The following is a 22,896-nucleotide window of genomic DNA, read 5'->3' as shown; positions in this document are numbered from 1 at the left end:
TAGATATTCTTATTGGCTGAAAGGCCATGGTGGATCTCCCTCAGCAATCAGTCTCACATCAAAACCAGCAGTGAGTGCTCTTACTCCTATTGCTCAGGTCGGCCTTCCTCTTTCCACTTAACCTGGTTCCTAAACCTGACTGTGGCATTGTCCCATAACCCCAGGCCCAGAAGTTATTATCCACTGAAAATGACTCGGCAGACTTTATTGTATAAATAGCAGGCAAGGGAAGTCAAGGAATTTGGTGGTAGCGTTGTGGTTCGGTGCTGCATGAGTGCTGCTGACACTGGGGAGCTGCGGTTCATTAGCTGTTTGGCTCCTTGGAGGGTGGCCCACAATATTAGCCTTTGAAAAGCCTTGCGGTATTCCCTTAAAGCAGTGTTTTTCAACCTTTTTTGCGCCAAGGCACATTTTTTTTATTGAAAAAACCATGAGGCACACCACCAGCCGAAAATGCTACCAAATGAACTCTGTAGCCTGCATAGACAATATAAAGTTGTTCTCATCACCGGGTCAGTGTAGGAATCAAATAATCAAAATTAAACAGTATTTTAGAATCACTCACTCGCCTGTTTGGATGAACACAGAGCTAATATCCTGGCAGGGATCAAAAAAGAGACACACACAAGGCTCTTCCTCAACAACTCTGTCTCTTTTGGAGATGGTGTTTAGGCTTTCTTGTGACCAGAGCGTTGTTGGATAGCTTTTCACCACACACCAAGCACAACGTAGTCGTTTCCTTGCATCCCCAGTGAAAGTTAATCCAAATGAAAGACAGCTAGTATTGCAAGAGATTTTGCTTCAGCTATCCACCCTTGCTTTCTTTTGACCTCCACTCCTACTTTGGCCTTCATCTGGGTCCGAATTTTTTCCAGGGTGCAGTTCAGAGTTAGCATCTTTCCTTTTCAAAAACTTCTCCATCACTGTTTGGCTAGCCACAATGCCACTGTCACCGCCATCTGAAGCATCCATGCATTGATTACCTTGCCTGTACGAAGCAATTAGCTACCTGCTGCCACCTACTGATATGGAAGTGTATTACATGGTTACTCTGCCGATCACTACTAGACAGCACAGACACTCTGCAACGGCACATTATTTACGCATAATAATTAGGTGAAATTGGATACTTTCGCACACACCAGACAATCCCTCACGGCACACTAGTGTGGCACGGCACAGTGGTTGAAAAACTGCCTTAAAGAATGTACACAGGGCAAATTGAGTGGTATAGTTTATGGCTCAAGTTGTAAAGAAGAACAACATCCCAGGCTGATGGCAAATACATTGCATCCACCTAATATTCGCCGTATTGCTAGCTTTAAGAATGAGAGTGTATTGTGTATTTGTCACGTCTGAGACGTATTTGTGATCCCATACTGCTGTTCCTCCACTTGTGCGGCCCACTCAGCAGAACATCCTGCTCTGCTCGTCAATGGATGCTCACATTAGCGTACAGTGTGGTCGCACGTCATTCAGTCGTACGTTTCCATGTGCATGCGCGCCTTTTGTAGGGATGTGGGATCGGTCAGGGTTGTCATAGTAACGCAACACATTTTAGTCAGCATGTTTGCATGGAGCTGAAACTGGACTATTATACTAGGATGAATGAATGATGTTCAAAAGAGCTCATATTGTAATTTCCCCTCTAACTTGTAAATGTTCCCTTGTTTTTGTTCTTTTAAATCGTGCCAGCAGCATCCACCACAACCGCCCATAGCGAGCGGGTAGTTGGTGCAGAAATAATCTCATCCAGTGCCACCTGAAAGTGTTCTGTTGGACTGTGAAAGCTTTCCAACACGGATAGGCACACTAATGTGCACATATTCCTTGTTTCCAGAGCATTTTCTTTTGCAGCTTCACATGTGGATTTTTAAGTAGAATGTCAAAGCAGCCATCCAGTAGACCCAACATCACTGGCAACTTTTCACAGTTCTACATGTGGATGCAATTAGATGGTTCCCAGCCTATTTTCTGTACCTTGTTTATGTCACGTCTGGTTTCTTTCGCCCGTTCATTGATCCTTGACAACATTGTGCTTACTTTTAAAAGCCCCCTTCTGCCAAATATGTACCCAGCTGCTTTAGGGAGGAAAAGCCCTATTAATGGTATCATTATTGGTCTCCACAAGTGAAAGTCTGGTGCTACGCTCAACGTTCAGTGCTTCTATGAATAAATCTGTGCAGAAGCAGGAAAATAATGCACCTTTCCATTGGGCATGCATCTTCTGTAGCAGTGGTTCCCAAACCTTTTACAGGCGCCTACCCCTCCAGACATTTGACCTGAAGGCATGTACAAAAAACAAACCTTTTTTATCTTAATAAACTTGAAATATTGAACATAATTAATTGGTTAATTAATTTAATCAGAATTCCAAGTGAGAAATGTGTATTTTGCATGGTCGCATGAGCACTGATAAATAGATAAGCAATCATCCTACATATCTATGTTCTGCTGGCACCATGAGGTGTTCAGGTGCACTTGTAATTTGTAGTGTTCAGTGCTAATTGTTTTTCACTTTTATTCACTTACCCCCTATTACAATTGTTGTACCCTGGGGGGTACGCCTACTGTGGGAACCTAGGTTCCATACCACCTACAGCAGTGGTTCTCAGCTGGTTTGGCTACGGGACCCACTATTACCCCTTAAAGTGTAATAGTATGGACTGTTCCAGATGTTTTTCCCCTTTTCTAAATGTTGTGTCCTTTCACCCCCAGGACACGTTGAAACCGACATTCACGGTAGCCAACCTACCAGGCAGTACCAGCAGCGCCCAGGCCACAGTGCCCACCACCTCCACCAGCATGCAGGTGAGCAGCGGGCCCAACTTTCCCATCACCAACTACCTGGCGCCTGTCTCCACCAGCGTCAGTGCCAACGGAACTGTCCTCAAGACCACCGGTGCATCAACGGGGGTGATGCAGCTGCCCAGTGGCTTCACTTTCATGCCTGGTATGTAGAAGATATGTTCTCCACTTGCTGTTCCAGCTGTTTTCCTGATTTCACTAACATTGTCCCTAATCGTCAGCAATGGTGTGTTTGGCCAAGTCACTGTGTCGTTCATGGGTGTTAGCTGAGTAGAATATAAACGTCACGTTGCCAACATTTCAGACGTCCTTCTCAGACGTTTGTGCTTCACTCGCCCGGCTGTTTACGTCACATCTTTCAAAGAGAGTCGCAAACACCCTCACCCTTTGATTTCCACTGTAGGACAGGAATAATTTGGTAAGGGGGGCACAATGGAGCTGGCAATGAGGGCTGCAGAACATGGCCCATACATAATTAGTCATGAATATTCAATAAAGTAATGACACTGTGAGGCGTGCTTAGTGAATCGGCAGCTTTTGTGATCATGAACTAGGTGCGACCTGTGGTGCTTTTGGGTGTGACAAACATGCAAAAAAAAAAAAAAAATGAGGAAGGGGGCCAACATTTTGTGTGTGTGTGTGAATGTGTATGTGTATATGTACATATGTGTGTGTATATATATGTATGCATGTATATATATGTATGTATGTATGTGTGTATACGTGTGTGTGTGTGTGTGTGTACATACATATATATACACACACATATACATATACGTGTGTATGTACGTATAGTTACACATATGTACATACGTACGTACGTATGTATGTATCAATTAGGAGGTTCCTTATGTAATTAAGATAAAATACATCGATGAATTCCACATTCTTCCTAAAAAGTGATGATGATTTTCTTTTGGCCAGTGCAGAAACAGCTGCTTCATGCTTATTACCCAGCAGTGTGTTGTTGCCTCCGATGTCACTTTGTGTTTTTGGTCTTCTGCCACAGTTGAACAGTCACATGACGCCCACAGTATCACTTGGACTGACAGCGCCATAATAGCCACCCGGCTCCTGTTCCATCTTCAGCCTCTTTGCTTCCTCCGTCTTCATCTAACCTTCTCTCACATGCACCCCAACCCCAAATCCCCGCCCCCTCGGAAGTCTGCTGTGTGCCACCTGTCCGGCAGCACCATGTGGAACGACACACCCGACCTCAGCACCTGTCTGAGGGGCATGTGACTGAACGCGAGGGTGTCACGCATCCACATTTGCTAAAAACGAACACAATGATTGTGGAAGCCAATGTCAAGCCATGCTAATTACGCAGGCTGCCAGGGAAACACAAGAACAGGTTTGTTAAATCATGCCGGTCTGTTACAAAGCACCAACACTTTACCGCGTCAGGAGAGTATAATAAACTGTATCACATGTCGTCACACTGACAGTGGGTGTGGCCATCATTAGCTGTGTGATCGTCACTGTAATAGCACAACAAGTATGTCACAGTCGGTCCAAACCAAAAACGCACCCTGGACCAGAGCAAGCTGAGTAAAGTACAAAAAGAACGTCACGCAACGTCATACGGAGTGTGTTGCTGGAAGGCATGTGATCTCATGGAGACTGCCTCATTTGTGTGTTTTCCCTCGCCATTGGTGCTTGATTTCAACTCTTTTTAAGCGTGTGGGCCTCATTTATCAGGGAGATGCTCATGACAAAATATATGTTCAAAAGTCAGGCTTTGTTTCTGTGGTGGGGGAGCCGTCACTCTATTTGCTTATCTTTACTGCTCCTGTCTTTGGCTTTTTCAATTGGACTTTTTTCACGCTGCAGCGGCTTTTCACATTCACTCCTATTCCTCTCTCTGTGTGTGTGTGCGTGTGTGTGTGTGCGTGCGTGTGTGTGCGTGCCCCCTCCTTCAGCAGGCACTCCTCTACCCCCTGGCACCCCCACCATTCCTCTGAGCCAGCTGCAGCAGCACTCCCTGACCCTCCAGGGGCAGCATGGTCAGACTCTGGCCGCCACCCCTCAGTCTCAGCAGGGCCAGCAGGCTGTCTTCCGCTTTCCTGCTGCTGTCTCCCTCACAGGTGACCTGCCTCACCACGGCCACCAATAGTACTACCACTACTAGTACTACCACTACTAGTACTACCACTGCTACTACTGCTACTACTGGATCATTGCATGGCTCCCAATCATTCACCGACTGCACATGGCTTCCATAACATATCCTGATGCACAGTTGGATGACGTCCTGCGTGTGTGTGCGTGTGTGTGTCTCCAGGGGCGGGTGTCCCTCAGCAGCTCCAGGCCATTCAGGTTCACCCCAACACCCAGTCCACCCCCAACAGTGAGAGCAGCCCCGAGATGTCCCACACCTCTACAAACTCCACAGGTATGTTGAGCACCTGATGCACGCTGCTCTTGAAACCGTCGGGTGCGGCGTTTGTTCACTGCGTAGCCACATACAGTAATGGACATTCAGGCACATGAGTGAAGGATGAATACAACAGACATGAATTCATTATGACTTTACACTATTCATTCATGCAGCACCGACTCCCAATAGAAGCACTTTACACGTGGAGCAGCGCCTCACACGGGAAAGTAAACCACGTTGGCGGCAAAAGGCAAGGAAAAACTTCCTCAAAGTCGCTCAGTAAGAAACCTCAAACAGAAGCGATCAATCAATAACAGTCGTTCAAATGATAAATAATGGACGTCGCCCTGAAAATGGTTATTGACACCCTAATGCAGGGGTCTCCAACAGGTGGCTCACCACCTGATATTGACATCAATAAAGTGCAATTTAAATGTTGCCAGTCGTATCAATAAAATACAAACAGCCTGCATTTCAGCTTTGTCATCATTGGCACAACATTATTACATTATTAACATTACATTATTAACATTACATTATTAACATTACATTATTACATTATTAACATTACATTATTAACATTATTAACATTACATTATTAACATTACATTATTAACATTATTAACATTACATTATTAACATTATTAACATTACATTATTAACATTACATTATTAACATTACATTATTACATTATTAACATTACATTATTAACATTATTAACATTACATTATTAACATTACATTATTAACATTAACATTACATTATTAACATTACATTATTACATTATTAACATTACATTATTAACATTACATTATAAACATTATTAACATTACATTATTACATTATTAACATTATTAACATTACATTATTAACATTAGATTATTACATTATTAACATTACATTATTAACATTACATTATTAACATTACATTATTACATTATTAACATTACATTATTAACATTACATTATTAACATTACATTATTAACATTACATTATTACATTATTAACATTACATTATTAACATTACATTATTAACATTACATTATTACATTATTAACATTACATTATTAACATTACATTATTAACATTATTAACATTACATTATTAACATTACATTATTAACATTACATTATTAACATTATTAACATTACATTATTAACATTATTAACATTACATTATTAACATTACATTATTAACATTATTAACATTACATTATTAACATTAGATTATTACATTATTAACATTACATTATTAACATTACATTATTAACATTACATTATTAACATTACATTATTAACATTACATTATTAACATTATTAACATTACATTATTAACATTACATTATTAACATTACATTATTAACATTACATTATTACATTATTAACATTATTAACATTACATTATTAACATTATTAACATTATTCATATGAGCTTTTTCTCTTTTTCTTCTTGTTTACATTTTGCTTGTTTTTTCCTTTTTTAAAAATATTTGTTACAAATATTTGTTTTGTTTTGTGGTAATATTAGGTGTTTGTTGGAGTCTATTATCATAATATTATTTTACTTTTCTCCAACCTGATTTTCCTACTTTATTCTTTGTTTTGTTTGTTTCTCATAATGTTAATACTTAAAAAAAAATTACATATTTTAGTCTTTAATATTTCGACTTTTTCTCTTTATTACTATGACTTTAATCTTCTAATATTTAGTCTTTATTTTTATAAAATTGCTGCTAATTTTTCCATTTTTACTGTTTTTTTTTTCTTTAATTGTGTTTTTTAGAACGTGCCAAATGGCCACTAAAAGTACTAACACTAGCTAATAATACCTCATGGGGATAAGCGGCATAGAAGATGGATGGATGGAATCGAGTGTTCCCCTCGCTACATCGCGGTGCAACTTTCACACCTTTTTTAAAAAGTGTAATTTTACACATTTTGTTTTTCTTTTTTCATGGACCAGTTTGGGTACCGTTTAAGCACCGGAACCGTTTCAAAAGTACCGATTTGGCACCGGTATTGGATCATATGTAAACGATCCCCATGTGTCATGTGACTGACTGGTGGCCAGTCCAGGGCGTCAGCTGGGATAGGCTCCAGCTCACCTGTGACACTGAATATGTGGTAGAAAATGAATGCGGCGTTCAACCTGAGAATGAAGTTGGGGAAGTCTCCAGCTGATCTGAGTAAAGGGAACCCAGTTGGGTTTATTGTGTTTCCTTGCTGCTGGGTACCAAAATAATGAAGTACTTTTTAACCCTGTTCATTCCTCCTAGTCAGACTTTCCTGTAACAAATGAAAGGAGGCCTGAACATGATGGACTTTTCTCTTGAAGATGATAAGCGCCATCTGCTGGCAGCCGCGTGCACACACACACACACACACACACACACACACACACACACACACCTTGTCCTTGCATGACGCTCTTCCTCCCCCGCAGCGACAGTGAGTCTCCCCGCAACCATCGTCACCTCAACAGTGCCAACATCAGTGGCAGGTCACATGATGTACCCCAGCCCCCACACGGTCATGTACGCCTCCACGCCCGCGCTGGCTGACGGGGGCCTCGCTGTGCTCAACGCCTTCTCCCAGGGCACGTCGGCCATGCAGGTGTCCCACGCACAAGCCCAGGACGCAGGTAACACACCCCCGCGTCTCGTTGTGCAGATGTGCGCTTGACGACTGAAGGCTCTTCCCCTCTGTCGTCTGTCCCAGGTGCTGTCCCGCAGGTGTTCCTCACAGCACCTCCAGGCACGGTGCAGATCCCCGTCTCGGCGGTGCAGCTTCACCCAGTACGGCAAGATCTGCATTTCACAAGTGAAACTCTCATATTCCCTCTGCAACCAGCATGTCACGCCACCTCGCCACTGCTAACAGAGCACCCACCGGCGTGTCAGCTGCGGCCGCTTGCGTGAATGTGGTCGAGCCACTCAAGTCTTCCTGTTGATAAACACACACCCTGTAGCGCAGCATGCACAACGCTTGCTCAATCTTTCACTTCGTCTTTAGTGTCACCAGTATATACAGTATGTGCCCCCCCCATGCTCTAACAACAGTAATATGTTCAACTGTGCATGTTTTCTATGCCCTGCATCCACACATTGCAAAACTTACTTTTATATTCTAGAAATTATAATAATACCGATATACATACTGTATATGTCGTATCTTTATCATCGTTTTATTTATTCTAAGTATTTGGCTTAATCATTTAGCTACATTATGTTTGGGAAATATATTTAGTATATCTCCGAATGTTCAAACCAATTTATACTTCATTGTGTAGTGTACCTAATGAGGTGTCCAGTGTGTGTGTGTGTGTGTGTGTGTGTGACATCTAACGGGCTGTTGTGCGGCCAGCCCATTCAATGTTAAGGCCCCTCCCCTGCTGACGTAGCTGTGTTGTGTTCCAGATGGTGATTGGCCCACAGAGCGGCAGCAGCACTAACCTGACAGAGTTGCAGGTGGTCAACTTGGACGCGGCACAAAACTCCAAAAGTGACTGCTAAGAGATGAAGAGCATCCTTTCACGGACTGTGCCATCTTTTATTTATTTATGATGCCTTCCTACAAAACACGTCACACTTCTCAAACTTGCATAGAAACACACAATCGATGGTGTGTGTGCGTGTGTGTTGACCCCTTTTACAGTATGTTTTGGTATATATAAATATAAATATATATATATTCGCCAATGCATAGGAAGTATATCACTACCCGTGTCATCAGAATTCTATTTTCTATGTCGTTAGATGGTATTTTTGTGTGCGTGTGCCTTTTTTCTTTTTGGTTTCGTTTTGAATCAACACAGTTGGGTGCCACAAAGTGAGATTTGTCAGAATGTACACAAACACACATGCATTTTGCTAATGTATATAGTTTTTTGTTTTTTTTTAAAGACGCCTATTTTTAGCCTGGTTTCGCTTTGTGTAAGGGCATGTAGTTGTTTTTTATGTTGTGGTTTTGTATGATCTTGACAATGACACATAAGTGAATTATTATTATTATTATTGGAAATAATTGAATATATCGTTTATGTTGTTATACTGTCACTAGTTGGACTGCTGCTTCATAATGGATCTAGCAGCTTTAATTTTTTTTTTTTTTGGGGGGGGGGGGGCTTCCTGTTGATGTCAAAAATACACGTCATTGCAGTGTGACGTGGAGACTGTTAGTGGCCAAACGCACATATGAAACAACATAAACTGATGCACAGTGATTACTTCATATTGATCATTGTACTAAATCAAAGTGATTTTGTAAAGGTTGTGACATCACAACACAAATGTGCTGCTGCAAAGTGTGTTGCCTTATTTGCTGAGCGACAGCAACCCAGCTTCAATATTGCCATTAAAGCGTTGGTTTCCTTGCAGGGAAACGGTGATCTCTTCTTCATATCCACAACTGATCTCAGCATCACTTTGAATGACCAGGCTATGTTATTTTTAAGCACCACAGTGCCTCTTTTCCTGGGCTTCTTAATTGTACCCGTACAAAGTAAAAAAGGTTTATTTGCAAGTCGCCTCACACAGCTTTGCAGATGAACATGCATGATGTTGAAGGTTGTGAGTTTACTACCAAAAACAAAAAAAAGATGACTCCGTCCCTGTACACTGACGAGTGCTGACACACTCAACAAGTCAGTTTCCAGCCCTTCTCAAAAGAAATATGCCCTTAAAAAGTACAAGTGTATTTTTGTTTTATTGTACAGACATTTTGTAATAAAAACAAGATTCAACCTAACAAAACCAAGCTGAGATATATCTTTTATTGCGATGGAAAAAGTTGGGGGGGAAAAAAGCACAATGGCCTGACGTAACTGAGCACGATTGTACTGAAGTGAAGACAGCTGAGGAGGAATAAATAAAGTCAGTGAGGACAAAAGGCCTGCTTTTTCAATCCCTCGGGAGGGAAGAGCAAACACCTTTGTTTCACGTCTGCATTGCACAAATCAAAATAGCCAAAAGAAACCAGTCTCCTCCTGTTTCACGTAGGAGGAAAGCAGCGATGGGATTCAAAGCAACAGTGGCCGGTCGGAGTCCAAACAAAAAGAGACAACAGAAAGTAACAGGAAGTTAAGGCATTGTCATGTGTCACAACAATCAGCCTTGTGCTCTTCCAACAAAGCATGCATTGACACCAGGTAGTATTTCTATATTGCTATTGTACACAAACAATATACAACTGGACACATGTTGGAAAGGCTGCTGATTATTAAACGTGCATGATCGACCATTTAAGAACAAAAAAAGTAGCATTTCTTAATAAAGTTACTCCTGTGATGCATTGGGTTCTTTAGATTTTGGTTGATGAAAGAAAAACTCAAAATCTTTTGTTGTGAAAAACTGTGCAAATGTGACCCTGTGCAAGCGGTACACACACAGCTCACCACCACAGGGAGGAGGAAGAGCAACGCACATCTCTCTTGCTCTCACACACTCGCTGATCAAACTTAAGACACATGAATGAAAATTCAAATCACTGTGGAGAAATATGATGGGGAGAACCCACCAAACCATTTTTGGGTCGTCCACGCAAGCACAGCAACAATACTGCTTTTCAATACAAGACTTTGTATAAGAAGGCATCAAAAGCATGAGAGGAGCCCAGTGAGGCAACGCCGGGTGAGCAGGAGAACATTTACAAAACTAACCATGAGAGGCCATGTGTCTTTGTACAAATATCATCCTGACATTAGCTAAAAACTCACCAAAAATGTAACAAGTGCAATGCTAAGAGGTGCATGTGCAATATGACATATATATATACACGTATATACTGTATATGTACGTACATCACATACATAAACACAATATGTTGGATGTTTTCATCTTTGGGTGACTGCAGTAGTGAAGCTTTTCGTCTTCAAGCACAGTAAAAAGCACGTGCTCTACTTAAAAGCATTCCATCTGAATACCTTGTTGGTTTAAAAAAAAAAAAGGCAATCTGAAAGCAAAGCAATAAATACGTGGATGTGGCATTTAAAAGGTGCGTGTAGTACGGTAAATACTACACAATACACGTGAAGGAGGATGTAACTGCAGGTCTGTGAGGGGGGTGGGCAAACACGTGACGTGTTCAAGGTAAAAATGTTCCACAAAGAATGTGTGCTTCCACACTAAGACGACAACGTCCATGCCTGCAAATAAATACACACCCAACACTTGCATGATGATGATGATTGGCTGGTGAGGAAGATGGCAGTGAAAGAACAGGGAGAGGTTGGTAAGACCCCAGTCAGCACATCTTATTCCTCTGCGGGATGGGCAGTGTGTGAGCTTGGAGCTCCTCCGTGGCCACAAACCGGGAGCGATGGAACGCGTGTGTGTGGGCGTTCACAGTTCAGCACAGTCGACCACTTAGTGGTGATGTTTTTGCCCACCCTGTGCCAAAGGTGCCGCTAAAAGCCCATTTTTTCCTCCCCCCAGCCAGACTACGGCGAGGAAGAGGCAGTTGCGTGGTATTTGACAAAGGCGATGGCTGCCAGCTCTTTGCAGAACTCCTCCAGCACGATCACTCCCTCCAACAGAGTCATGTGGTCGACACTGGAAGGACAGATGGATGAAAGACGCGTTCGCTCAAGAAGACGCGAGCGAGCGGTCGTGTGGCGGTACGTACTTGATGCCCTCTGGCTCCAGACCCAACAGTCTCTTCCTCACCAGCAGGAGTTTAGGGGTGAAGTCTGGGATGCGCTGAATCCTCAACATGAGGTCCCCAACCACCTAACACACAATCAACACTAAGTAGTCCCAACAATGCTGCTGCAGCAAAGCAAGACTGGAACATTTGAATTCACCTCTTTAAGATTCTTCTACTGTGTGTGCATGCATGTGTGTGTGTGTGTGTGTGTGTGTGTAGCTGGTGCAAGATGAGAGGGCCCATGGTAAGAAGACACCAGCACGCCATAAACAAACACGTGACCAAACACCTTCAGCTCCCTGGGAGGTAACTCACCCTGACAATGACGGAAAACAAAGACCTGCATCCAGGAGCCAGATTGATGTAGGGGTCCAGCAGGTACTCGTGCAGGTGGGGGTGCGGTAACAAAGACAGTTTGGACAGAACCGCCGTCACCTGCAGGTTGACGTCGTAGGGCTGGAAGCAGATATGAAGAAACAACACAGAATGAGAGTTGTTATTATTTTTATGATGATTTCATATCCGTATTTCCATTCTGGGACTCCTGTAGAGCAGATTCTCATCAGTCGCAGTTCATAAAAATTCGGACTTATTGTTTTAAAGCAGCAATGAGTCTTTAGGGAACACACTGGACAATCCATTTGGTACACAAGCACCATCTAAAGTATGCTGATTTGACAAAGATAGTGTAACACTTCATTGCCGCTTTGTCAGGGGGGTTCCTAATAAGGAGGATTACTTGTTCTAAAAGGAAATACAAATACACCATTTCATGATTAAGCACAAAAACCTCATCAATTGTTCCCATAAGAAACAATGTTCATCCAATGAATCCATCCCATGCACTGAAGCAAATAACACAACAATGGAAAACATCCATAAATGACAAAACAAATTGATAGATCAACCTTTAACATCACTTTTACCTCGATTGAACATTTGATTGTTGACAAAGACGGCTACGAGGCAGCGAGATCCGTGGTTTGCTCAAAGCTATTCTACTTTCCGGACTGTAAGTTTTTAATGGTTTGGCTGGTCCTGCGACTTATACTCCGGAGCGACTTATACATGTTTCCTTTCCACACTGACAGCCACAAGAGGGCGCTCTAGGCTTGTGTGCCAGTATGTGCTACTCCCGTCACATCTACTTATGAAGACAACGGAGAAAGATGGAACACAAATGCCCCAAAAACAAAATCTAATTCTGCAGATTACAAGCTGCAAGTAAACTAGGTATGTTGTTCAGGCTATAGTTATCGGATTAACTGTTAATATGTCATGTTAACATACCAACTATTCACCTTAACAGACGACAATTTAGCCTGTTGTTCTCCATTTTATTGTTATTACTATAACTTGCCTTTGATGAAATGTCTGTTTTTGGTCTCTGATTTCCCTCCAAAAAACGTGAGTCCATTTTTGGCTAGTGCGACTCATACTCCGGAGCGACTTAAAGTCCGGAAAATACGGTATTTCTTGAATTTAATAGTGTTTCTCATCTTCTTTATGAAAATGTTGGCACTACCAACTTTCTTTGGCCCTATGGTGGGTTATTTAGCAGCTGTACTCAATGGGGAAAAAAAAGCACAGACTTGTGGTGTAACTGTGTTAGTTAGCAAAGAACTACAGTCAACCGGTGATGTTACAGACAGGCGGAGGAGATGGGCGACTGACATCCGGATGGGAAGAGAAAGAGAATGCTAACAATCACGTCGTGAAATGAAGACGTTAGAACGTTACAAACACAGTTGAACCAAGACAGTGTACAAAGACAAGACTTATTTTTGACAATCATTTTCGTAAATGTCCTACGAAAACCGAGGTGAACAAAAACGGAGGTTCTGCTGTAATGAATTCCAGTGTCAAACTGTCACCATCATTAAAAAATCTTAAATTCAATGTTTGAAGTAGCATTTTAACCTTCTGGTTCACCCATCTGCTTCACTCCAAACTACTACTTCTTGGTTCAAATCTAAGCTCAGAGTTTGCATGTTCTCCCCATGCTTGCATAGGTTTATTCTGGGGTTTCCATTTTCCTGCCAGTCTGAAAACCAGCCAGTATATGTGAGTGTGAGTGTGAATGGTTATTTGTGTACATGTGCTCTGTGACTGACTGGTGGCCACCCCCACATCAACAGACCAGGTGGCAGAAAATTACTAAATGACTTCAACATTTTTAACGGTCATAAAAGTGTAAAAAAATAAGTCAGCCAGTAGACTGTAGTTCTAATTCTAGGTGTAGCGTGACCTTTGAGCAACAGTACATTTAAAAAAAACTTGGGTTGAATTCCAAATTGACTTGACCCTCTCATGTTGCTAAGTTCTGGTCCTGGACATCGTTATATTGTGCAACAGTACCAAACTAGACGGACAGAAGAATGAAAGCACATCTTATTTGATCTTTGAGAAATGTAATCAAAAGTACTTCCAAACTGACCTGATCTAAAATGCGACCCATCCTATCAAAGAGGACCTTCAGGAAGTGGCCCTCAAAAAATGGGAGTTCTAAGTCACATTTTTCAAAAGGTTTTGGTGCTCCTCTCCAGTCCCAGCGATGACACACGCCACAGTAATCTCGGAACTAAGGAGATCAATTAGTTGAAATTAGAAGGTGCTCTGCTGGACACATCCATGAGACGGGGGCCTTGAGCGCTCACCTGTCTGTGCGCATCTCTGAGGTAGGTGTCATAACCACTGCCTTCCACTTGGTACGACGACTTTGCCTCATCGGGCACCAAACATAGGAAACTGGAAGCAGTGTCATTTAACAAATTAAAACACAAGAAGATCAACCTTTTAGTATTTAGGAGGATGAGCAGCCTATAACCTGTTGACAATCTTGTGGACTTCAGTTTTCCCTTCAGACCTTGAGTGGTCTGGACTTTGGGACGGTGAGGGGCTGAGCCAATCAGAACCAGAGAGTCTGCTATCTGGAGAGAGGTCATCACCAAACAGTGGATCCTCTTCAAGGTCGCTGGAGAGCAAACACATTCATGGAACAATAACACTAACGGAGAAATGGAACAGTGTATGTTTTGATGATATCTTGGCAATTGCATGAATCGTTTATCGCAACAGGACACTCAAATCTGCCAATCACATGACCAACTTCCCCACCAGGTAGCACCCATGGGTCATTTTGTGCCAAATCACTACAGTAGTTTCATTTATGAAGCTGAAAATTTAACAGTGTTTTGTGATGTATTGTTTGGGAAGTAAATGCTAGTTTTACTTGGATTCTACGTGTAGGATTACTACCCGTTAATGGCATTGCAGTACTTCTCTAAATTACACATTAGAAGTCTGAAGAATTACACTGCTGTAGTCACCTCATTTACAGCACTGCCAACCCAGTCCATTATTATGATCCCACCTAATCATACTTAATCATTTAATAACATCCAACAGACGCTGAGCATTAGCTATGCTGAGGTTAGAATGCATTTGAAAAACACAGCATGCTGGTGCATTCATTTTATTCATTGCTGAGTGTGTGTGTGTGTGTGTGTGTGTGTGTGTGTGTTGAAAAGAATCTCCCAGCATGGCGCTTACACAGCATCATGAGGCTGGCCGTTTTCAATGGGCTCTCGCTCCTCGGGAGGTTTGTTCTCCAGGTAGTTCCTCTCTTCCAGGTTACGCAGCACTAAACTGTGTAGAATGTGCTGTTCGGGCTTCTGGATGAGCTGCTCAAAGAGCCGCAGTGTCATGATGCTAATCTGCAGATGAGAGGGTAAAGGAATGAGCACAACAGTAGCATGCCAAGTGTTTGCTCACTGATGGAAAAGCAGGCATGAGCTGTCACACATGTCTCAGATGTGATTAATCCTCCATTTGTGTGAAGACAATGTGCACAACGGCTTTGTCAGACATTATTTGTGTGCTTTTGGTTGATAACGTGAGTCACTGGAACACTTTGTTTTTGGACACAGCAGGTAGCAATTTCAGAACAAATAAAAATTGATTCTTGAAGACACATTGTAATCAAGCAAAACAACAAAAAAGGCATTGAAAAGCTCATTATCTTGACACATTAATGGAAGATGCATTGATGAGAAGATGCTTGGTGATAATAGTGATGAGGACCTCATCTGACAGGTGGTCACAGTGCTCGATGAGTCTGTGCCTGAGTGGACTCTGTGCAATAGCAACAGGAGTCTCGGCTTTGGTGTCCTCGCCCAACAGGAAGTACACCATCTCCTGCAGCAGCGCCTCTGATGTCACCTGCCTGATGATCCTGTTCAGCATGGCTGTTGACGTGAGGATGCCCACCTCAGACCTACAGTTTGTCCAACCACAGAGGGCACAGACCCTTAGAAGCAAATCCAAACACAGGACTGGCTGTGAAGGACGTCTGACAGACATACGTTTGCATAAGCTGCGGCTCCATCACGGACTTGAAGAATCTTTCTCGCACTGCCTTGGCCATCACAGAGGCCGCTGACTGCAAAGACGAAACAAAATTTGTTTTAATGAGCCAGTTACGGCAACAAAGTCACACATCCACACACAGCAAGCATCCACCACTAAAGACCTTCTGAGCCTCTTTGATAAGCTGGTCGCAGTAATCCAGCCAAGAGAGGAAGGAGATGAGAGGCCTCTTCCCTGCAAACACTGCAGCGTCCTCCTTCACGTTATATACATCGAGGCTGCAAATCAGAATAAAAATATTCACATCAGAATATTTATTAACTACATGATTACAAGTGTAGCAAAAAAATAGAAGAGGTTTACCCCCAGTTAATAGACTCCACTGTCTCAATGTCCAAAGGGTCCATCGATGGTGGAAGGGCTTTATAGAGGGTGACCAGCCTCTCGGTGAGAAGCTCACAGAGCTCAGTGTTCTCAGTTAAACACCTGGCAGCGGCAGGTTCTGGTAAACTGACCAGCAGCATGAGGCCTTCACAAGCCTTCACTACAATCCTGCCATCCTGAACAGTGAATGTGCACATGTGAATCGTGAATTTAAACATTAACGTAAATAATATGTAAAATGGTGGAAATGTGGCTTACTCACAGGGCTCTTTGTGAGGTTGAGCAGGGAGGTCACTAGATTATAATTGTTGTTGTTGTTGTTGGTTGGACTAGAGCTGGACGAAGCAGCTTGTGTCTCCTCACTGCAAGCAGCATTTTCTTGACCCGTGTCTGGAGCCAGCGCGTTCTCCTTCCCCCCATCCGTCCCGCCAGGATTCTTTGTCTCATTTCTTCTGGACTTGTTCTAGAAATAAAATTACAAATAAGAAGACCTGTGCTGTTAAATGTATTCACAAATTGTTTTTACTTTTTATCATTCTATTTATAATTTATAGATTTATAATGTTTCCAATTAAACTTAGTATTATTTATAAATGTGCAACACACAGCAACCTACCTCCAGGAAGAAGTTGACAAGATATGGATCCTGCTTCAGTTTGGCACAAACTATACAGAGAAACTGAATCTCCTCATTTTCAGTTGGAGCAGCAAGTACCTCTCCACACAAACGGATCAGTTTCTAGCAGAAAAATGTGAACAATGTGTTACCCAATCTGTCCCGTGGCCAACTGTTTTCAGGAGAGAACTATCAAAAAGAGTCTAAATGCTGATTCTCACCTGAACAGGTCTGTGAACACTGATATGTGGCAGGAGAGGCTGACGGATGTGTGCAAGCAGCTTTGTGTAGAATGTCAGGACCTGCTGCTTCATTCCCGGAGGACACTGATGACAAACAGCAATTAAACATCTGTTCTACAGAAAACATATTCCGACACAAACCAACCACATCCATTGTTTTACGAAATGTTCTACAAGCAGTCTGTCACATGTAAGCCGATGAAACAGGGTCAATCTTTCGTCATATCATTCTTGAGGTATGACTGCCTTACATCTGCCTTGCCCAGTGTGTAAAGAGTCTCCAGGATCTTATGGTGTAGGAGATATTCCATGCAGGGTCCAGTCTCTCCAGACTCCCGTTCCCCTTCCTCCTGACTGAGAATGTCCAGCATCTGTTCCAGGTGGGATGGGATGTTGGTGTCCGTAACTGGAGCTTTGTCATCTGGGAGCGGAAAGAAAGTTACATTAAAGAACGATGTTTGCCAAAAGCCTCATTCAAATCCTGATGACATTTGGAATACATTTCATACCTACTGCAGCAGGGAAATTCTGTTTTGATTGTTTTTATTTGACGTACACGTGTATGTAACAGAATCACAGCATTCACCGAGTGAAGGATACCAGTGGCAGGGTTATGTTATTATTAGGGGTGTCATGAGAAACCCAACTCATGAGACAAGGCGAAGCACAATATTGGGTCCACGAGACGAGACAAGACAAGATTTTAACATTACTTTTAAGAAAAGTACAATTAAAACTGGACAAACAGACTGATGGCATAATGTAACTGCAAAAAGCTAAAATGTTGATACTAAGAACAAATAAAAACACAAATATTTGTCTTTATTATGTATAATCTATGTAGATGTTGTTTTTTTATAATTATCAATTGTTGCTTTTTAAAAAAATTATAAATATCAAAGCACAGCTGGACATTCTTGCTGTAAATAGACAAAGACAGATAGATATGAGAAAAACAGTGAACTGTATTATTATTATTATTATAATACAGTATATGAACATAACAGTGGTTTAGTTGGTCTAAAAAAAAGTTGAAAATAATATCTTTGAGCGTCAATTTGTGGGACAGTAAACATTTCAAAAACACACCTGCATTGTTTTGTGACTCGGTTAAATAAAAAGAGTTAGTCCAGTCATATTTTTTAATTGTAGTTTTCTTAAAATGAATGTGAAAATACCGTCTCGTCTCGTGGACCCAATCCCGTGCATCGTCTCATCTCATGAGTTGGGTGTATTGTGACACCCCAAATAATAAGTTCGAATAACATAAGTATTGGTCTTTAAATATATGTATAAACTCTGTAATAAAAATGTTTTATAAAAATCCAAGCGGCCCCCTGCAAGTCAGTATGTGGCCCTCGGTGGAAAAAGTTTGGACAGCCCTGACGTAAATGGACAAAAACAAGTAGATAAGACAAAAGCAGCGAGCTGGCATTGTTCAACTACAAACGGGAATGATTAATGCTGCACTTCAGCCAATAGCAAACTTACACTTCCTAAAAATAAGATAATAATTCACACCATCCAAATTCTTTCTGATGTACTTACAGTACCTGCATTGTTTCACTTTCCTACAAAGAAATCCTGTCTATTTTATATATTTATTAAGCTTTCATTCAATAATTGTAGTTTAATTGTATTTATTGGCTAAGTACTGTAGTTGTATGGTTTGGATTTTGTACCCTTGCTCCTCGAAAATGAATACCGAGGTACGTGGACTGTGAGGATGCCGTACCGTTACACCCCTATTGGACAACTTCAAAATAAATAGCAACTGACTCAAACCATCCGTTCACTTCTATGAATAATATCTCATCTATCTATCCCTTTAGTAACTGTCAGCTTGACAACTACTTGTTGCAATAAGCAATGACGTGTCCAATGTCCTAAACAACCTATTTGGACTTGAGAGATGTCATTTCAACAAGAGTGGAAACTATTCGACACACAAAACCAAAGAAAAAAAATAGTGCAGACCGCGAGTGACTGAGCGAGGTCGACAAGTTTCAGTTTAGACTGATCTTACCTGAAGTCTCAATATAATAATGCGTAATGGCCTTCCAGTGATAGACAAAGTCCTCCTGCAGCGGCAGCGACGGAGCAAGCTGAAAATTGAAAAAAAGTAAGGAGTTAGACTCTACATGCAGACATACCACATCACGAGCGCAAACAGTCTATATCTGTTTCATCCATCTGCTGTACCCTGGGTTCCCAAAGTGGGGTACGCCAATTGTAATAAGGGTACGTGAATGAAAATGGAAAAACAATTAGCGCCCTTCACTCACACTTACGAATGCACCTGAATGCCTCACAGCACAAGGAGAAGGGAGAACAAAGGAGACACAGCACGAAGTTGGTATTGCTCTGTGTCGCTCATATTAAGAAATAAGTAAGTTTGATGCTTATTTTGTGCTTTGAAAGTGTTTAATCTTGAAGATTTCATTTATATTGGTGTTCCAATCCCTGCACGGCGCAGCGGTAAAAATTGTGGGTGGGGGATTCCCTCTAAAATGAGGCTTTATCGTTGGTTGTATGTATTTTTGTACTTCAGATACTGCTTTATTGTGATTGTCAAACGTTCCTCTTCAATTTGGTGTTGTTAATTTGGTATGCAGATTTAAACCGCAGCCATTGTGAGTGTACAAAAAAAGCCATGCTCAAATTCAACCCATTCAAAAGGAACCCTGCCAACATCAGATTGGAATAAAATATACCGGTATGTAGGATGGTTACCTATCTATTTATCAGCGCTCATGTGACTTTATCAAAATGCGACCCTGCAAAATACACATTTTTTTTACCCAGAATTACTATATAATGAATTAACCAATTAATCCTGTATATTTCCAATTAATTGTGATAAAAAGGTGTATGTGTGCAGGCATGGGGGGTACATGGCTTCAGGTCAAACGTCAGAAGGGGTACGTGAACGTAAACAGTTAGGGAACCACTGTTCTATACCACTTGTCCTCTTTAGGGTCAAGGGGTGAGCTGGCCACCAGCCAACCACAGAGCACATACAGACAATCAATAATTCACTCTTCACACAAATGAGAAATAAGAGAATCCAATTAGCCCAACTTGCACATTGTTGGGATGAATTACAGCAGACTTTTTTTTATGATACATGTACTATGTGTCACCTGTAACACTTAAGGTAGTCACTTAATGGCTTAGATAATATTTACTCATCATTAGCATTTGTCAAATTCTGGCCTTATCAGATCACTTGCTGACTATTGTTTGCAGTCGCCCTTCCGCTACATTAAACACAGGTTTCTGGTACGTACCTGTATATTCCTTGGTCTAGCTTGTCAGCCAAAAACGTAAAATATACTAATTATCATAAGTCGTGAACGTTCTCACAGATAAAAAAGTGACGTCAGTAGATTTGCGCAATTACAAACTAGGGTTTCTCTATTGCAACACCGCTTCTAAGATACAACACAGATGTTGCACACCAGTGATAGCAGGCAGAAACGTTAGCTTAGCTTCAGGAAGCTACTAGCACCTAACGTTAGCGGCTAACTAGCCCCGTTTGCCAGTCTACGTTCAAATGTAAACAACTGGCAACAATGGAGAATGTGATATGGGCTAAGAACGACTACATTTTAGGAGTACCTAAACACACATGACAGGATTTATTTGGTTGGAAATGATAGGTCAAACACGTCAATAAACGAATAGCTAGGCTGTTCGCTTGCTAGTTAGCATCGCGTTCGTACTGCTAACGTAATAACGCAAATACAAGCAGTCTGGCTTGCCAGCTACAGAGAAAACAGGGAAATACATTAATGTACGTGTGCTTTTGCTCAAGACTCACCGCTTCCACTGCATGCTGGAGAATGGACGTAAATTTGGAGAACATTCTGTTCTTCGACTGGACTAATTTCTCCCGAGAAGACCTAGAGAATTCCTCTATCTTCTTCTTCCTGTTTCCGCCGTGATCCAGGTTGGAGCTTTCATACAATGACCCTTGTAAGGAGAGAATTGGTGTGAGTAATAAAACCGTAAAACGTTATCGGCCGCCGAATTTGACAGGCCATAAGCGTAGCGACTGTAAACAAGACGTCTGCAAGTGTAGTTCAACTGAGCTCACTTTGGACACGGTGGCACTTCCCTAAACGGTCAATGCAGTTCCTAACCAGCAGGGGGCGTCATACTACAAGACACGTGGACATTGCTGTTGCTGATGGCGCATGCATACAAATTAGAAAGGAAAGTCGGGGTGGGCGATACTGAAAATTGTGGTATCGATTAGATACCAATTAAATACAGGAATTGGAATTGTCATAACTTCCCCCCTTTACGGCGAACCTGGTTTGAACGTTGTTATGCGTTTAATAATCAGAATGGAAAACAGTACAAAAATTGTAGGCAAGCAAAAAATATCTTTTTTATTAGCAAACGTATTTGTGAACAATGTAACAATGGGAAAATACAACAATATAAGTCAATGTCACAATATCAACAAAATAATATAATTATGCTCCCTAAAATCGACCCTAAGTATCGATAATGCCGATATGTCAATCGACCCGCTTACCCCTACAGGAAAGCGACACTGTACGTTTAATATTTTGGAAACAAGAAACGGTAAGACAACTTGAATCCTGGTAATCTAGTAATATATGTCACCCTTGCAGCAAAGCATCACTCATTTTATATCACAATTATTTATAATCTCCCATTGCAACTTAAAAACGTTGTTTTTTTTAATGAAAAAGGAAACAAATACTGTAGAAGTGATACAATGAATGACGCGAATACCACATTAATTCCATAAGCGAACCTGCCAATTGCTATTATTTTGTACCGTGTGCAGAACGTCAGTCATCATCCAAATAACAAGGCTGGATGGAACAACAGAGTGACCCGCACGACAGAATTAGGCACGGAATTTTGCATTTTTAAACCACGCATTACATAATCTTTTGTTTAAATATGGAGGAAAACTTAGCAAAGAAGGATGCTGCCTGTTCCAGGACACGCCCTGCTGCCAGAAAGTGCTCTCTCCACCGGGCAGTCTCGTCCACCAAATAGCAGCCACTATTGTGTTCCGTGCGTCCCCATAATGCAAAATACAACTTAAAATACATCCGTCAAGCTGGTACGCCACCTCCTCATCTCGGCACAGAAAGACCAGAATCTACCTACCCGGCATGTCTGCTAGAGGTGAGTGTCTTTTGCCGCAGAAGCCTTCATGTCAATTCATGTGGCGGGAGAAGGTCTCTTCATCTTTGGGTAGGAGGGGGGCTCAAGGACGGGTCTATTTCGGAAGGAAGCTGTGTGGCAACGGCACAGACTGTGTAAGTAGGCTACACCGGTGCTGCAGTCTACAACTTATTTGATGCTCTGTACACTAAAAATAGACCAGACATTTGAAATCCTCCCCATTTGCTTCTTGCAGTGTAAAGCTTTTTTTTTTCAACAAGTCTGTTTCCATCTCAGCTGT

At 41.7% G+C, this 22,896-nt stretch overlaps 3 protein-coding genes across 6 annotated transcripts in view; 2 read left to right on the top strand and 1 right to left on the bottom strand.

Moving 5' to 3' along the window:
• srfb (serum response factor b) overlaps positions 1–10,028 on the top strand; it is a 32,506-nt gene extending 22,478 nt beyond the window's left edge. The window contains exons 3-8 of one of the 4 annotated variants that reach the window (XM_054799598.1): positions 2,719–2,953; positions 4,731–4,895; positions 5,093–5,203; positions 7,633–7,830; positions 7,908–7,984; positions 8,606–10,028. In XM_054799598.1, coding sequence (XP_054655573.1) covers positions 2,719–2,953; positions 4,731–4,895; positions 5,093–5,203; positions 7,633–7,830; positions 7,908–7,984; positions 8,606–8,701 — 882 coding nt within the window. In that variant the 3' untranslated portion in view covers positions 8,702–10,028. Of the gene's footprint in view, positions 1–2,718; positions 2,954–4,730; positions 4,896–5,092; positions 5,204–7,632; positions 7,831–7,907; positions 8,010–8,605 lie in introns of all 4 variants that reach the window. The other 3 variants (XM_054799599.1, XM_054799596.1, XM_054799600.1) reach the window with 3 other exon arrangements.
• fhip2a (FHF complex subunit HOOK interacting protein 2) lies at positions 9,414–22,739 on the bottom strand. The gene is made up of 18 exons (XM_054799592.1): positions 22,599–22,739; positions 21,265–21,416; positions 19,468–19,546; positions 17,693–17,862; positions 17,421–17,525; positions 17,200–17,322; positions 16,846–17,046; positions 16,563–16,759; positions 16,363–16,477; positions 16,196–16,272; positions 15,915–16,107; positions 15,384–15,547; positions 14,659–14,805; positions 14,489–14,579; positions 14,269–14,412; positions 12,147–12,287; positions 11,811–11,914; positions 9,414–11,737 (listed from the first exon to the last, which is right to left on the bottom strand). The coding sequence occupies exons 1-18, from the start codon at positions 22,603–22,605 to the stop codon at positions 11,626–11,628; spliced, it is 2,322 nt and encodes a 773-aa protein (XP_054655567.1). The 5' UTR covers positions 22,606–22,739; the 3' UTR covers positions 9,414–11,625.
• Positions 22,286–22,896, top strand: part of LOC129194388 (actin-binding LIM protein 1-like) — a 53,948-nt gene continuing 53,337 nt past the window's right edge. The window contains exon 1 of the transcript XR_008573754.1: positions 22,286–22,616. The gene's annotated coding sequence lies outside the window, so the exon portion shown is untranslated. The remainder of the gene's footprint in view (positions 22,617–22,896) is intronic.

The sequence above is a fragment of the Dunckerocampus dactyliophorus genome, chromosome 14 (genome assembly GCF_027744805.1).
Source record: "Dunckerocampus dactyliophorus isolate RoL2022-P2 chromosome 14, RoL_Ddac_1.1, whole genome shotgun sequence".
Classification (NCBI taxonomy): Eukaryota; Metazoa; Chordata; class Actinopteri; order Syngnathiformes; family Syngnathidae; genus Dunckerocampus; species Dunckerocampus dactyliophorus.
Note: the sequence above shows the minus strand (reverse complement) of the source record. Positions and strands in the feature narration are given on the sequence as shown.